Here is a 17,629-nt window from a genome sequence, read left to right as displayed (position 1 = left end):
TGGTGGCTACACTTGAAAACAACGATCAACACACGTGATGGGGTGTAGGATGACGCAGCAAAAGGGGTGCATTTAGGGTCACGGTTGGCGAAGAAAAATTTGATGAAAAGGACAGAGGCGGGCAACCTTGATTGGGCAGATAAAGGCTTAATTTTCAGGCCAGCGCGTCATGTGGCATCGCGTCATACATGGAAGACCGACACTCCTCACTGAAAATCGCTATTTCATCGAGAGACGAATGTGGCAAGCGTCGCTGTCCACGAGCTGAAAATGTGTGGCTGTTTCGGCGGCCTTTCTCGATCACGTCGTGCTGTGTGACCCGCAAGCATAGACGTTGGCGAAGCAAGCAATTCACTGCCTGGCTCTGAATAGACAGAATACAAAGGTTGCAGGGTTTCACATTCAAAGCCAACGCGCGGGATGCCTCAGAACGACCAATTAGTGAACGGTGAACATGCATACCGACTGTATCAGCAGAGTGACATGCAAAGTGCACAACAATATGACAGAAAAGAAAGGAGGCGCTTAAAAACAAAACTTCCACGACTCGTCCCGACAAAGTAGAACAGCGACGTCGATTCTTGAGTCACAAAAACCGTTGTAAGCAAAGTGTAAACAAAAATATACACGACCGCTACAGCCGGCCTGCGAGAATCGCAAGGGCCTCTTTGATCCGATACTGTCGGTATTATACTCCCACCACGTTGTTCTCTCTTTCCTGTGTTACGTTTCGCCTACGACGCGCGGTATAGCCGGCGCGGATGCAACGGACGCCGGGGCTTCGTTCAAAGCGGCGGACATTTTGGCCCGTTCGGAGCTGCCGCAAAGCCTCCCCGCCAAGCGCGTCCAGGCGTGTTTCAGTGCCACGTGTCTTCATGTGTGCGTGTGTGTGTGTGTGCCCACGCTTGTCAAAGCGCGGCAGCCGGGGAGAGGAGCTCCCCAAGTGTGAAGCGAGGAGGTCTGACCGGCGCCGGGTTGGCGGATGCGTCACTACACTCGTCTCAACATGTCTCTCAGCGTGTCCGTGCCCGCCGTCACGTGGCCTCGTCACGAGGCCTTCCTTCTTGCCCTCAACTGCGAAAGTATAAGAGCAGCTGCCCCCGGACGCCAAGAGAGAGGCTCCGATTTCTTCTGTTGAGTAACGTGCTCTCCCGTCTTTCCACTTCGGTCGACCTGACCGGCCGCTCTTTTGCTATGTTAGAATAAACAAGTTGTTCTGTTACCAGTCGACTCATGCTTTGCCGGGACCTTCGGATGCTTCCAGTTGTGCCCCAGGCCGCCAGGCCAACGCTACCTTGGGGCTTGCGACCCATTTGCAACAACGGGTGTCAGCACTGAGGTTCCAACAACTCGTGCCAGCGGTGCGATTCTTACAACTGGCTGGTAGCGGTGAGATCGCGACAACGGAGGCCAGCAGCGAAGATATGCGGTTGACTGTATGCTGAGCAGCACAACGACCATCCGGGAGCAGTGCAACGAGCCCTGTGTGATGACTGGTTGCCTGCAGCGGAACGACTGCGCTGAATTCTTGGCTGCGAGGTTTGGTGAGTGCGGGACTTTCTTCTTCTGAGTTTTGCCAGGCTTTTGTTAGTGTCAGAAACAGAGCTGGTAATTGTGGTTGTCGTTGCTGCCGGGTTAGTTTGCGGCAAGACAATAGTAGGCAGTAGAGAAAGCAGCATTCAGAGTAGCCATGGATTGGAAGTCGTTGCGCAAACCGAAATTGCTGGAGCTTGCAAGAGAGTTGGGTCTGGATGTCTCAGACAAACTCAGAAAACCAGAACTGCTAAGGGCTATTCTTGAGTTAGAAGCTGAGGATGACGAGCTGTCGGAATGCCTTGAGACCATTGAGGAGAGGGAGACGGCAAAAAGACAGGAGCGTGAACGAAAAGAACAGAAAGAAAAAGATGAGCGTGAACGTAAAGAACAGATAGAACGAGAGCAACAAGAGAAAGAAAGAGAGCGCGACCGTCAACACGCTTTGGAAATGAAGCGTCTCGAGTTAGAGATGGAACGCGCTCGTAATGGAAGTCAGGCACACGGTGCAGGAGAACGAGTATTGTTCAAAATGACTGACCTGATGCGGCCGTTTAAGCTTGGAGAGGACATTGGTTTGTTCCTGGTTAACTTTGAGCGAACGTGCGAGAAGCAGGGGTTCTCTCGGGAAACGTGGCCACAGCGCTTGCTCACTTTGTTACCCGGCGAGGCGGCCGACGTAGTCGCTCGCTTGAATAGAGAGGAGGCAGAGGATTTCGACAAAGTGAAATCGAGTCTGCTAAAAAAGTACAGGCTGTCAGCGGAGGCGTTCCGTCGGAAGTTTCGGGAAAATGAGAAAGGTAAAAGTGAGTCATATACAGAGTTTGCCTACAGGCTTATGTCAAACATGCAGGAGTGGCTCAAAGAAGAGAAAGCGTTGGGTGATCACGAGAAAGTTCTGCAGTGTTTCGGGCTGGAACAGTTTTATAGTCGGTTACCTGAGAACGTGCGGTACTGGGTCTTGGATAGGCCAGACGTTAGTACGGTGGCTAGAGCCGCTGAGCTAGCCGAAGAGTTTGTGACGCGTCGGGCTCGCGGAGCTAAGGACGGTCAAAAGGGTGAATTTGGCTCCAAGTTTGAGAGGCCGAAGTTCACGCTCATGAGAGCAAAGGGGGACACACGTAGTGCGCATGCGAGTGAAAGCAGTCCGACCGAACGTAAGGAGACGGCGGCAGCCGAAGCCGAACGCAGAAAGCGGTTCGAGACGAGGCAAGTGCGCGTGTGTTATACGTGTCAGAAGCCGGGTCACTTTTCGGCGCAGTGTCCAGAAACAAAAACAAAAGTCGTGTTTTTGTCATTATGCAGCACTGACGAGAACATGAAGCTTCTCGAGCCTTACATGCGAGACCTCCTCGTGAACGGGAAAGAGTGCCGAGTGCTTCGCGATTCCGCAGCTACGATGGATGTAGTCCACCCCTCTTACGTAGAACCCGATATGTTCACGGGCGAGTGCGCATGGATCAAGCAAGCCGTGGAAGCTCATAGTGTGTGTCTGCCCGTAGCAAAAGTGCTTATTGAAGGACCTTTCGGAGCGCTTGAGACGGAGGCCGCAGTGTCATCTATGCTGCCCCCCCAGTACCCGTACCTATTTTCGAACAGGTCCGATCACCTCCTGCGCGAGAAGGGGCTTTTGTTTGGTGAGGCTAGCGTTCAGGCCTTAACCAGATCGAAGGTTCGGGAGCTCGCTGCAAAGGCGGTAGTTGCGGGACCGACGTTGTCGAACAATGAGAAAGGGTCAGAGGCGCAGCAAGCTGATATTCAGAGCACGCCCGAACTGAATAAAATTGAGCCTGTAGCGTTGAAGGCACCAGATACTGGAGAGGAAATTCCCGACACGGGAAAGTTAGAAGAGCTATCTGCAGATTTGCTCATCGCGCCTACGTCAGACGGACTTAATAGGTTGCTAAAAGTCAGCCGGTCGGCTTTGATAGCCGAGCAAAAGAAGGATGGCAGCCTAGAAAACATACGCTGCATTGTCAAGGAAGGTATCGCCAAGAAAAATGCTCGCTTTGTGGAAAGAGGTGGGGTCCTGTACCGGAAGTATCTAGACCGCAGGGGAGTGGAGTTCGATCAGCTGATCGTGCCTCAGTGCTACCGTCAGGATCTGTTGCGCTTGTCGCATGGGGGTTCGTGGTCCGGACACCTAGGAGTTAAGAAAACTAAGGACCGTCTCTTGCAAGAGCACTATTGGCCAGGGTGTTTTCGGGACGCAGACCACTTTGTGAAGACATGCGACACCTGTCAGCGGGTGGGCAAACCAGGGAACAAATCGAGGGCGCCGTTGAAGTTGGTACCTATCATTACGGAGTCTTTTAGACGGCTCGTTATTGATACAGTGGGACCTCTGCCGGTAACAGCCACGGGGTACAGACACATTTTGACTGTGATCTGCCCAGCGACAAAGTTCCCTGAAGCAGTGCCGCTTAAAGAACTCAGCTCAGTTGAGATAGTCAATGCACTACTGTCAATATTTGCGCGAGCTGGTTTTCCTGCGGAAATCCAGTCAGATCAGGGCACAGTGTTTACTAGCGCTTTGACAACTTTTCTCAAAAGGTGTGGGGTAAAGCTGTTACACAGCTCAGTGTACCACCCACAGTCGAATTCCGTTGAGAAGCTCCACTCCGTCATGAAGCGCGTGTTGAGAGCATTGTGGTTTGAGCAAACTGACTGGGAGCTGTGTCTGCCTGGGGTGAAGTTTGCATTAAGGACCGCGCCGCATGCGGCTACGGGGTTTTCGCCAGCTGAGCTAGTGTACGGTCGCTCGCTGCGATCTCCGCTTCGCATGCTTCGATACGGATCACTGCCCTCTCCAATGGCTGCAGACCATCTCTTCCACAAATGGCCGCCTCCTGCGCTGGAGCCTCGCTTTGCAACAACATTCTTTTGAGGTGCGTTACAAAAAGGGGAGTCTCAACGGTAACGCCGATGGCTTAAGTCGAAGCCCCTAACGTGGGAATCAGCCTCAAAATTGTTTGTTACTGATGTTTTTCTTCCTGAGGCAGGATTTTTAACATATTGCTTTTGTGTAGTGTTTCAAAGTGATGATGTGCTTTCTAGTGCAATGTTCCAATTTGGGGACGTGTTCTGGGTGCTGCTAGACTACTGTAAGGAACTAGGCAGTAGTATAAAAGGGGAAAGAGCCTGGCATGGCTTAGTGAGGGTTGTTTCGTGCTTGCTGACTGAGCGGTTGAGTTTCGGCGTAGTTCTAACGCTTGCCGGGAACGAGAACAAAAATGTCAACTCTCCCGAAGTCACTTTGCAGTGTCCTGTGTGAACCTGAACGAGAGAACGAGGCCTTCTCTGTGCGCTGCGCTCAAGAAACGCCGAGGGACGACCGACTTCGGTTATGAGCATCATCAAGCGACATCCCTCCGGACAGCGGATGCAGTCCCCTGACCATCGGGATCTCCTTCCCCCGGCGGGGCGGTCTGTTACGTTTCGCCTACGACGCGCGGTATAGCCGGCGCGGATGCAACGGACGCCGGGGCTTCGTTCAAAGCGGCGGACATTTTGGCCCGTTCGGAGCTGCCGCAAAGCCTCCCCGCCAAGCGCGTCCAGGCGTGTTTCAGTGCCACGTGTCTTCATGTGTGCGTGTGTGTGTGTGTGCCCACGCTTGTCAAAGCGCGGCAGCCGGGGAGAGGAGCTCCCCAAGTGTGAAGCGAGGAGGTCTGACCGGCGCCGGGTTGGCGGATGCGTCACTACACTCGTCTCTCAGCGTGTCCGTGCCCGCCGTCACGTGGCCTCGTCACGAGGCCTTCCTTCTTGCCCTCAACTGCGAAAGTATAAGAGCAGCTGCCCCCGGACGCCAAGAGAGAGGCTCCGATTTCTTCTGTTGAGTAACGTGCTCTCCCGTCTCTCCACTTCGGTCGACCTGACCGGCCGCTCTCTTGCGATGTTAGAATAAACAAGTTGTTCTGTTACCAGTCGACTCATGCTTTGCCGGGACCTTCGGATGCTTCCAGTTGTGCCCCAGGCCGCCAGGCCAACGCTACCTTGGGGCTTGCGACCCATTTGCAACAACGGGTGTCAGCACTGAGGTTCCAACAACTCGTGCCAGCGGTGCGATTCTTACACCTGCTTTTTCTTTATATTTTTCCATCTTGGTCGACCTTCGCGTCTCAAGCTTCCTTCTACTTCCACCAGGCATTTCAGTGGCGACATCCAGCTTTCCTAGGAATCCGCGTCGCACCATTGACTTTCTACATTTAAGAAACAAAAGTAAAGATAAGGAGGGGAAGGAGAAAGACTGCTGGATAAAATCGCGCCGCGAAAAGGTCAACTTGCGGGAATAATGAACGTATGTGCCTTCGATGCGTAAAATGCCAGCAGCTTTCGCCTTCGTCCTCCGAGAAGACCGAGGAGGTCGCAACGTTCGTCTGCAAAAGGTCCTTCCAGTGGTCGACTCGACAACAGCGAAGTCGCAACGAATAAAATGCAGAGAGCCGCGACGGATCGGTGTCGTTTTATGCCGCTAAAGGATGCATTCCAAGCCCACATCGTCACTTGAACACGGAATCATTTCGTGTCTTGTAGTGCGGCGCGTCAGGAGTAAACTCGAATCACCAATTCATTCGTTTATGCCAAGCCGCTAGTATTCGTCTCTATCGTTCGGGATAAGTGTGACGGATATTGAAGACCACACGTTTCTGTTCGACGCTTGTATAGTTTCACGTGATGTAACGGACGCAGCTTGTCACCATGCTAGTACCCAAATTTGGCGGCCACGAGGACGTCGGTGCACCACATTATCATGCGTATATTGTTCTCATTGGCGGTGACCATATTTCGCCGGATTACCAGATTTAGCGATTTGTCGCTCGGCGCAATCGCCCGTCGCGCTGTCACCTTTCTCGTTTACGCAGTTTCTAGACGTGCTAGTACCCCAACATGGCGCCCACGATTACGCCGATGCAGGCTGTCTGTAACTCGATTTCAAGAATTTGTACGCATTCATAACACCAAACGATTATTTTGGCATTTAAACCTCCTCGTGTATTGTTTGTCCTGCGTAAGCTTTCCTGGTACGTTTTTTCTTTTCTTTTTTTTGCGGCTACTTTTTCATTCCGTTGTTATGTGGCGTTAAAATACCTCGTTTCTTTATTTGTTTGTATGAAAGCTGAACTGTTTCATGCTGGTGTTATGCGACTTCCCCTATGTCTGACACTATCATGTTGATCGTTTTTACGGGGAACCGTTCACATCCGTCGAGGCTTACAAGCATATGTTTTCAATTATTCCTCACGCGATACTCCACGAATAGATGCCGCGAGAATTGCGAATAAAAATACGATATCATACAAGCAACTGCATGGCCATGACTATATTCGAGGTGCGTGACATGCAACAAATATGCAAGGCACCAATAAAAGAAGAAGAAAAACATTCCTGAGTGATTCTACTCTGTGAAGGTGGATGACCAGCGAAGCTGTTTAGCGCACGACACAGCGGTGACACAGAATTTTGAACAAAGGGACGAACATACGTATTGTCCTGATCTGTGGCCATCGTGACGTTATATATGTACGCACGCACATTAGCTTATCACCTCTGTTATTAAGCGTGTCTGTCACGTAAGACAATAAATGGCTCATACCCCCTTAAGCAATGGCTCATATACTCCCCATTACGACGACAGAAGAGAAGTGAAATTCTACACTGGAATATATATATATATATATATATATATATATATATATATATATATATATCTACACTGGAATGATACGCGGCAACGGAGCCAGCTGGAAGGCGACGACGAAGAACGCGCTCAGCAGTGGCACGAGCGCGTTTGCGCGGTTGGCGCCGAGAATTCTTTAACAGCCCTTTTTGAAGGGAAGAAGAAGAGGTGGCCAAAGAAAGCAGATGCACTTCACGTCGGCTCCGTCTTCGTTCAATGATTTCGCAGAGAAGTCACCGAAAATCACCGAGTTTTTGCTACCATCTCACGCAGCAAGTTACCAAGATTCTGCCGATACCAAATGTTCGTCGGTGCCACACCGGCAGTCGCGGCGGTGGCTGCCGCGAGCCTATAGGCGCCCCCGCGAAAAAAAAGGAGTACGCGTGGCGCGCGCCCACGCTCGCTCGCAGACGGAAGAAATGGAGGTTCTCGTGCAAGGGGAGAACATTTCCCAAGAACTTGAGGCCGGCCCGGGCTGGAGTACCGTCGGCTCGAAAAAGCAAGCCGTTGAGAGATACAATACAAGCAGTTTCGGCGCCCACCTCGGCACCGGCGGAAGGAAGAAGCGCGAGCAGAAGCTGAAGACCCTTCGTAACTTGGACAACGAGACCATCTCCGAACTGACCAAGTACATTAACGATTGCTGGACCCGAGGATGCATCCCCGACCAGTGGAAAAGAGCAAAAATGGTGCTTATCCCCAAACCAGGGAAACCCCCAGATCTGGCCAACCTTCGACCAATATGCCTTACGTCGTGCGTCGGCAAGTTGATGGAGCACGCCTTCCTAACCCGGATCAACGCACACTTTGACGACGTGGAAGCGTATCCAGACACCATGCTCGGGTTTCGAGCTCATCTCTCCACGCAGGATGCAATGTTGCAAATCAAGCTCCAGATACTCGACAACAAGACAAGAGGTACCAGGGCCATTCTAGGATTAGACCTCAAGAAAGCCTTCGACAATGCAGCTCACGCAGCCATACTACGCAGCATTGCCGCACTGAATCTAGGAAACCGAGCGTACAGCTATGTTCAGGATTTCCTCACAAACAGGAAAGTCTCCTTAACGCTGGGCAAACTCGCATCCGAAGACAGGAACATAGGCAGCGTCGGCACCCCACAAGGCTCGGTCATCTCGCCGATGCTCTTTAATCTCATCATGATCGGCCTCTCCGAGCGCCTCAACGCCATCGAGGGAGTGCATCACACAATATACGCGGACGACGTTACGATCTGGGTGTTTGAGGGAAGCGACGGAGAAATCGAACAGCGATTACAGACCGCGGTCGAGGTGGTGGAAGAGTACCTCATCGGAACCGGTCTTGTCTGCTCGCCAGAAAAATCGGAACTCCTCCTCTACCGCCCGACGCTTAGCGGAAGACCCCCCAAGGCTTACATCCAGCATGCTGCATACGAAGAAATTTGCATAAGCACCAAAGACGGACAAGAATTACCCAGGGTGAAGCAGATTAAGGTGCTAGGACTCATCATAGGATCGAACGGCAACAACGGAGAAACGGTCAGGCATTTTGAGACTAAGATCACGAACACGATGAGGCTCATCAGAAGAATCACCAACAGACATCAGGGTATGAGGGAGGCCAACGTCGTCAGACTCATACACTCCTCCGTTATTAGCCACATTACCTATGTGGCCGCCTACCACAACTGGTACGCGGCCGAATATGCCAAACTGAACACCCTCATTAGAAGAGCACACAAGATGGCACTGGGCCTTCCAGACAGCACCAGCACGGAACTTCTGCTACAGCTGGGCGTCCACAACACGCTTGAAGAGTTAATTCAGGCACACCAAATCTCGCAACTCGAGAGACTAGCGAAGACACGAACGGGCAGGTGCATCCTGGACAAACTCGGTATAAGTCATCACAAGCAGCACGGCGACAAGACATCCCTTTTAAGCGCGATAGGGGAAAAGCTGCAGGTGGCTAATATACCTAAGAACATGAGCCCTGAATTCAATCAGGGTCGAAGAGAGAGTAGAGCCAAGGCTTTACTCCAAGCCTTCGGTAGGGACAAGGAAGCGCTGTACGTAGACGCGGCAGAATGCGAGGATCGACGTGCTTTTGCAGTGGCCGTCCTCAATACCGAGAAACAATTGGTCAGTTCTTGTAACATACGTGTAAAAAACCCCGAGGTAGCGGAAAAGGTGGCGATAGCCCTAGCCATCGTTAACCCCAGTTGTAGATACACACTCAGTGACTCGCAGACGGCGGTCAGAAACTATGCACAATGCAGAATTTCGACGAAGGCTGAGGCTATACTCAAAGCCAACGCGAACTATGTCACCTCCGAGGAGACGGAGGAACGACACATTATATGGTTCCCGGCTCACACGCCCCCCGACACCCCCGTACCCAACCTCAACGAGGAGGTCCACCGCGTAGCGCGAGGTCTCACATTCCGCGCCCACGAAGAAGGATCCTCTCTTGGGGTTGGAAATCCAACGGAGGCATGGACAGAGAGGGACAGAATGACCAGATACTGTGACATTACAAAATTTTATCAAAACTCAAGGCGAGTTTATCCGCCCCCTAACCCCGAACTCGACAGGGCCCAAGCGGTAGACTGGAGGCAGCTACAAACAAAGACCTTCCCCAACCCCGTCCATCTCAGGAGGATATATCCGGACATCTACTCAGATGATAACTGCAAACTACGCGGCAGGGCTCACGCATCTCGTAGACACATTCTCTGGGAATGTGAGGTTCTATGCAGAGAAAATGCAGTTTCTCCAGATGAAGCTGTGGCGCGAAGCTCAAACCTCGAAAATCAACTATGGGCCATCCAGCAAGCCCGTGAGGCGGCGAGGAGACAGGATCTCCGGACCTCCTCGGGGGCGGCCTAGTCCCAGGCCAGGAATTTGCAGGATTGTTAATAAAGTTGTTACCACCACCACCACCCTTTTTGAAAAAAGTTGTACAAATTATTTTTTTTTTCAAAAAACATTTGTTTTTATTTACCCTTGTGCATGAGGCTTCTTTGGGTCCCAAGCGTGACGAGGGTAGTTCAAGGGCGCGTTACAGGTCCCCGAGCCCACAGGGGTGGGGTGTATGAAAAAGGACCACCAGACTGCACACAAGTGTATTCAACTGCACATGTTTTACGCTGAAATCACAAAAGCACAAGGAATACTCTTCAACAAGCAGCTTACTTATTCCGAGCTCTCACTTTTGCAGCGGGCGTTGTTTGAGCATCGTTTAGGCGTGCTTTTTTATACCGGCGCACCGTTATGGAAATTAAATTATTTATGGACGATTACGATGAAGAACGCGCCACAGCCTTCGCTACTTGACCGCCATACTAAATAGTGTAGCCATGGGCGACTGACATTCACTCCCGACGAAAAATGGCGCGACTGCAAGCAAAGCTCGAGCGCACACGGAGACCATCAGAACTAGGGAGAAACAGTAATTTTCGAGATCGAATCGAATACAGAGTTACGAAAGCTGTCTTTTTGATAATGCACACTTTTGAAGAAAACAACATGATAGCTGTGTCACTAACGCAAGCAGACCCCTTCTTTCTTGTATGACAAGCTTTCAAATGATTCCCAGCACTATTCGAATGTCCATATGAACCGCCCTTACCAAGTTTATGTCATTACACTGCACGTTATCAAGCGTTGTTTATACGAAGCTCAAATGAAGCATTAGGAGAAAACAAGCAGTTTGTTCGCAAACTCCGGACTCATTGGTGGTTGTGAATGGTGGCGGCTTAGCCGGAATATCCAGTGGGTAAGTCTTCGTGTTATTTGTCTACTATAGACGCCGGAATGTAATTTATCGTGAGTTGGTGATTTGAATTACTTAAAAACTATTCCAATTCCCGAATAGTGACTATTCTATCCGAAGACCAAATCGAATAGGGCAATATTCGATTCGTTATTCTAATGTTTCGCATATTAGCACACACCTATTCGAAGCGTGGACTGTTGGGCCAGTTGGTCTACCATGCAGTGTCGTTGAGCGGAAATACGGGCGGGAAGAAACGGAGTGGACCGGACAGACGCTCACTTACAACTAAAGTTTGATGAAGGGTTTCCCGGGGAACGGAGGGCAGCACATGCGCAGTCAAAAGGCTGATACAAAGCTCAAGCATAATCACATGCAAAAAATACTAACGCCATATCTAATTTCTTTGTCCGTCAAGGCAACTGACGGATATTTAGAAATGCATCCATTTTAAACACGTGTAATGACGGACTGGCGAGAGAAATTATTGAGGCTGGCCAGATATACGCACAATCTGCCACGTGTGTCAGTGTCCCGTCAGTTGTCTTGACGGATAAAGGAATTAGATATCTCCTTGGGCGATAGTATTTTTTGCATGTGATTATGCTTGAGCTTTGTAGCAGCCTTTTGACTGCGCACGTGCTGCCCTCCGCTCCCTGCAAAACCCTTCATTAAACTTCAGTTGTGAGTGAGCGTCTGTCCTGTCCACTCCGCTTCTTCCCGCCCGTATTTCCGCTCAACGACACTACCCCATTCGAACACATGCAGACTGCAAGCCGCATCAACCGCTCTGTGCGAGCGCGCATGCACACTGTAACAGCTGCTAATGCGACGCGCGATAAGTCATGCTGACATCCACTAGCGTTATAGCTCCGGCAGTGCTCGCAAACATTTCGCGCGACTGCTGTATTAACGAGCGGTGTCCAAAACTCCGAATGCGGCGACACGGACACCTCAATACGGCTTATCGCGCACCAGACGAATCAGTTTTCAGTGGCGGGAAGTGAACGAGAACAAGACGATTCTCGCCGAAACTGCTTTGTTGTAGTACCTACAACGTCAACGGGAAACTAACACGGTAGTTGTATTTACATCAACGAACGCCTGCTGCACAAACCGCAGGATTTCTTTTCGAGTCTCCCGAGAAACTGAACAAGCGAAAGGTCGACGCGTAGTGTTGCAGAAGAGCGTTTTTAATTTCACGTTGCTTCTACAGCCAGTCTGCGGCGTTTAGTCCAGCGTTTCCTCCAGTCGTAACAAGCTCGTGTTTTGCGCTTTTCCGCCGGTCTTTTGTGTCTTGTAAGTCATCGTTCTGCCAAAGGGAAAGAGCGGCGCAAGCAACGAGGCAGCGCGGCGTGGATTTCCTATAGCTCGATTCATTTGGCCCGCTTGCATTTCCGTGGGAGTAGGTCAGACCACGTAACTTGGGGAGCCGGAAAAGATTCTCGGACGGGCAAAGAGGAGCGCACGTAGCACCACAAACACACACGACGAGCGGCGTGGAGATTAGCGCCAGACGAAGCGCAGGTAAGAAGAGGCGGTGCGCGCTCCGCACGGCAATCGCCGACGCTCCCTGAAGACGGCTGGCGGGCCGGTCGGCCGACCCCCACTAATTTGTGTCGCTGGAACGGAAGACGACCGCAACATAGGAGTGGCCCATAACCGCGCTGTGCACTGACTCGACGACGTCCTTCCTTTGATGCCGCTAGGGAACGGTGTAATTTCTTCTACAGACCATAAATGAGGCAATGCCGGCGAGACTTCCTTCACGACCGAACATCACGCGAGGCGATTGTTAGTTTCGCTAGCGTCTCGACGCATTGCGACTACTTGGGCACTGTCAATCGGCCGCGATAAAAGCGATCCTCATGCGATATGAGGTTGGTCTACTGACCTTGAGTGAGAGAACGGCTCGCAGCAGGGCAGACTCAGATGATGGTTTGCAAACGGGAGAAACATGCAGACGCGTCGGCGCTTTCGAATGCGTTCGCGGGCGCTTTCCATGCAGCAGACCTCAACGCAAATGACCGCTGCTGGTTTACATTTCAATAAAGGCTTGCAAGAGGCGTGTACGGAAGCAGACATTTAGCATACGCAACAACAGGACACCGAGAAATAGTGAATACATTCCTTGCATTAGCTCCGTGCCGCCAACAAAGCCCTCCAAGGAGGCGCATGACATGTCACTCACCTCGAGTGGCCCGGGTCGCCGAATATTTGCGAGTTGCACAACTTGAGCAGGAGTTACGTAGAACCTGATGCGACAACAGCGTCCCACATACCTATATTTGCACGCTTGGTGTATCCCTTGAGCAGCACAGTGAAAGGACACTATCGATTTTCACCGCACCAACATCAGACGGCACGCGAAAGCCGCCATGCGCAACTGATGCGTAGTTTCTCCGCCAGATGACGCTTGAGCCGAAAGCAAAACTTTTTTTCTGCGCATGTGCGCGTGTTTGTCGGTGGCGTCCCCTACCGCGCGCTTCTGAAGTCAAGCAGTTAGCCTCCGAGATGGTAAACTGTTGGCATTCTCGGAGGCTTTTAGTGTGAAGCGTTACAGATGGCGCCTCTGCATGTAAACAAAACAGTCAGCTGTCGCACATGGTAACATATTTGTGGCCGCCAATTACATAATTTAATTTAAACGAACCGCAGCTCGTAATGGCTTCGTTGGCCGCGCGCGAATATGTTGATTGCATCCGTCACACACGCGCTTCTTCATCCTTGGTGAAACTTGTTCGACCGCGGCATTTCTCAAGTTTTCGTGAGAAGTGTGATGTGTGTGCAAGCAAGTGAAATCACTCTTCTTGAAGTGTACAGAAATGGAGCTGAAGCGGCTGCCTACCGAAGTAGTAAGCAAGCTGAGGGCGGGAGTCGCAGTCGTGAGTGTCGCGCACTGTATGGAAGAACTAGTTCTGAACGCCCTGGACGCCGGTGCAACGTGTGTTGCTGTTCGTCTGAATATGACCTACCATAAAGTTCAAGTTGTGGACAACGGTCATGGAATGCCGAGGGATCAGCTCGAAAACTGTGGGGAAAGGTAGGGATCCGCAGCCTTGAGTCCCTGCTGCTGTGTGGGATAGGTTCACTCCAAGGTGCTGGCATTTTTATTTTATTTTTTCTTTATAGGTACTGTACCAGCAAATGCAGCACACTCAGCGATTTGGAGCACCCGAAGTTTTACGGATACCGCGGGGAAGCTGTATCAAGCATTGTGGAAATGTCCGGAATAGTCCAGATCGAGTCCAAGTCATCCACCTGTGCCCATTCGTGGTGCAAAACGTTTGCCCGCGGTAAACTCCGAGAACTCACGCCGTCCGCCACAAACAGACCAAGCGTCGGCACCACAGTCACAGTATTGGACTTCATGTACAACTTACCTGTCAGAAGAGGCTGCCTCTCAGAAGCAATCGACTTCGAATTCTGCCTTCAACACCTCGAAGGCATCGCGCTGAGCCATCCGGAAGTGTCGTTCACTTTGCGCAATGACGTTACCGGTGAAAAACTCTTTCAGACACACAAAACGAATTCCGTACTTGACATCTTTGCTCAACTGTTTGGAGCTCAAAGAGCAGCGACACTGAAGCGCACTTTCATCAAGAAAAAGCACTTCGCTGTAGAAGCGTACATCAGTCTTGAAGGACACACTACAAAACAGCTGCAGTTTGTGTACCTCAACAAGCGCCTGTTGCGCAAGACCCGCATTCACAAGCTTTTTCACAATGTCATCAAAAAGTATGTGCTTGGGTTTCACACAAAGTCAGTGGCCCTCCCCGGAAGTCCAAGCAAGCTAAGAAACAAGCAACCTGTGTTCGTCATCATTTTTAACTGTACCTCCAGGACCTTTGATATCACCTACGAACCGCAAAAGACTTTTGTGGAGTTCACTGATTGGGACGAAGTGACAAAGTTGTTTGAACAGCTGCTTAATGACTTCCTACACGAGCACGCCGTCATAAGCCACAACTTTGTCATAAATGGTGAGCTAGCATTCTCACAGAAAACGCCTCCTGAATGTGAGCCACCAGTGAGAACCGATTTGAACATCAACATTGAAAATGTGCCAAATGCACTGGTTTCAAGGAAGGTATGCAGAAAGGGGCCAAACAATGTAGCAGAACCTGTTGAAGAGGAACGTATCGCATTAGAAGACATTGCCGTTTGTACAGTGCACTCAGCCAGTGAAAAACATTTAGGGCATACTGAAATGCCGTTGGTGCATAGTTTGAACACAAAGGCTGATATGCTCCAAGGCAAGGACGTAGGTGCTCATCATCCCAAAGTTGCAATTGCCCTACCGCCATCTTTTTCAGCTGTCTCAAGTACAAGACCATTGCTCTGTATGCCAGGAAATGACACACTCTTTGACATTGGCAAAAAATGTAACTTCGTGAAGCGAGGTCAGTCTAGAACAATGCATTCTGAACAGACATGTGGTACAGCAAAGCAGTGCAATGTTCCTGAAGACATTCATACTCAGAGATATAGGTCTGCTTACCATCACCAAAATAATCCAAGTACTGATGCAGCAAGTCCCCGGAACACAGATATGGTACACGGGTTCATTCACAAAGAGTCTAACTGCCATAAACGGGCAGTGTCCTTGGCTCCAGAGACAAATTTATGCATCAAAAACACTAAAAATGCACCTGTAGTTGCATGTATGGAAAAAAAGAGAGAACTAGCTGCGAAACATTCGAACTCAAGTGATGAATCACTCATCAGGAAACTTTATTGCAAGTATAATTCAAGCCCAATGAGCTATCACGAAAATAACCCAAAAAGGAAGATGAATGACGCACCAATTCCACAGCAAACTGATGTAGTGCACAAGCCCTCTCATAAAGAACATGGTTGCCATGAAAGAACCATGTCTTTTAACCCAGAATATACATCGCACATCGAAAGTACTAGAAATGCACCTGTAGCCACATGTATGGCGAAGACAAGGCAACTAGCTGCAAAAAATTTGCACTCAAGTGAAAAAACACTCAGAAGAAAAATGCATTGCAAAGATAATTCAAGTGATGTGAGTGACGCTTGTGATGCATCCAACAACTTGGTGCCTGTTCCTTCAGACAAGGCGCAAGGTCATGCAGCTGTAATTATTGACCCCATAATTTCACAGAGTCACACTCTCTCCACCAAGTCAATACCTCTGGCCACAAAGCTACACCGAAGAATGAAAACTCACCTTCCCACCACCAAGCATGCAAGTGCTACGCTCACATCTTTTGCTATTCCTGACATCCCATCGTGCGAGGCAGCAGCTCGTCTTTGCGCAACGAGTGAGTCGTTCATGCAGACAGCAGATTTCAGATGCTTGTGTGTGCAGGTGCAACAGCTCTGCCCCTTGCATGGCACAGAAGTCATACCTAGTAAAGTACTTAGATTTGACCGACGTGCGCTTCAGCATGACGTGGAAAATGCCCTTGATGAGACAATCAAATCAGCATGTCAGACACAGAGGTTCATACCAGAAACATCGGCAGAGCCTTTCACTTGCTCAGATCATCATGAATCTTATTTCACCCTAGGTCAGAACAAGGAAACAGCCATGACACTTGTGCAGAGCACACAACCTTTCACAATGCATGCAGAAACGAAGAGCGACCCCGCTGCCTGTGAAGTGGTGGAAATGGCCTCTCTCAGTGGTTCTTCTGTAGAAATTGATGGCATCAGTTCCAGTGAGGAGTTCGCACCTGCTATCACAGCGGAAGATCAGTCAACAGATGCCACTCAAGCCACGTCCACATCACCACCAGGCATCGGCCATGGGAGTTCAGAAAGTGGCCGTGTACCGACTGCTACAAGAAGCTCCTTTTCACTCAGTCAAGTGCGGCTGATTCAAAACAACACCCAAAAACATCCAAATTCAAATGAAAAAATATCCAAAACTTGTAAGGAGGGTGTAACGTGCAGCCTCTTTTCTGCAAGTCCACAGAAAAGTGCATCGCAGCGTATAACGCTTACAAAGACATTACATGTCGCTGAAATGATCCCTCCTTGTATGAAGAATGACAATTCGTGGAGCATAGCAACCACTGAAGATGAACTGGGAGGTCTCACACAGCCGTCACCCGTTGAGAATCCATCACAGCAGTCGAGTAAATGCAAAGAACCTAACACATTTGGCACTGAAACCATGCAGCAACAACTTGCTAGCCTTACAGAGGGCTCTACTGCCATTCGAGGAGACCAACCTCCTGCTGTCATCGTTGAACAAAGCAGAGCAGATGATATGTCCACTGTTGAGGTGTACCCCGGTAACTGGGCAGCATGTATAGATCCAACATCGGGTGAAAAAGTGTTCATCAATATGACGTCAGGAAACTCATCTTTTAGCTTACCATCACTTTGCCTCGAGCAAGAGAACCATGGTAAGAGATGATCTTTCAGTTTGTTTGAAATGTTTCTGATACACAGATTTTCCCCCAAAATTACAGCTCCGACAGGAGCTCGTGACACTGCGCAACAAAGAAACTCTTCCTTGGCTCCCGCTCCCTTCATACAGCAGTTTCAACCCAGGCCCCAAGATGAACGGCCACAGTTTGGGTGTTCACCAGGTAACAAACTTTCAGTGGACCAAGTTTTACATTCATAACAAACACTTGCGAATTGAAATTTCTGGAGCACCTAGAATTCAATTTAAGATGACGA

The 17,629-nt window shown here is 50.2% G+C and overlaps 2 protein-coding genes across 6 annotated transcripts in view; one reads left to right on the top strand and one right to left on the bottom strand.

The window, feature by feature from the left end:
* Positions 1 to 13,363, bottom strand: part of LOC126532996 (uncharacterized) — a 671,944-nt gene extending 658,581 nt beyond the window's left edge. For all 4 annotated transcript variants that reach the window (XM_055071672.2, XM_055071674.2, XM_050180179.3 and 1 more), the window contains exon 1: positions 13,158 to 13,363. The gene's annotated coding sequence lies outside the window, so the exon portion shown is untranslated. The remainder of the gene's footprint in view (positions 1 to 13,157) is intronic.
* Positions 13,364 to 13,556: 193 nt separating this feature from the next.
* The window catches only part of LOC126532995 (DNA mismatch repair protein Mlh3-like), a 38,766-nt gene continuing 34,693 nt past the window's right edge, over positions 13,557 to 17,629 (top strand). For both annotated transcript variants that reach the window (XM_050180175.3, XM_055071683.2), the window contains exons 1-3: positions 13,557 to 14,009; positions 14,099 to 17,349; positions 17,416 to 17,535. In XM_050180175.3, the coding sequence (XP_050036132.1) occupies positions 13,792 to 14,009; positions 14,099 to 17,349; positions 17,416 to 17,535 (3,589 nt within the window). In that variant the 5' untranslated portion in view covers positions 13,557 to 13,791. The remainder of the gene's footprint in view (positions 14,010 to 14,098; positions 17,350 to 17,415; positions 17,536 to 17,629) is intronic.

The sequence above is a fragment of the Dermacentor andersoni genome, chromosome 7 (assembly GCF_023375885.2).
Source record: "Dermacentor andersoni chromosome 7, qqDerAnde1_hic_scaffold, whole genome shotgun sequence".
In the NCBI taxonomy this organism is placed as follows: domain Eukaryota; kingdom Metazoa; phylum Arthropoda; class Arachnida; order Ixodida; family Ixodidae; genus Dermacentor; species Dermacentor andersoni.
This window is presented reverse-complemented; position numbering and strand designations above follow the sequence as displayed.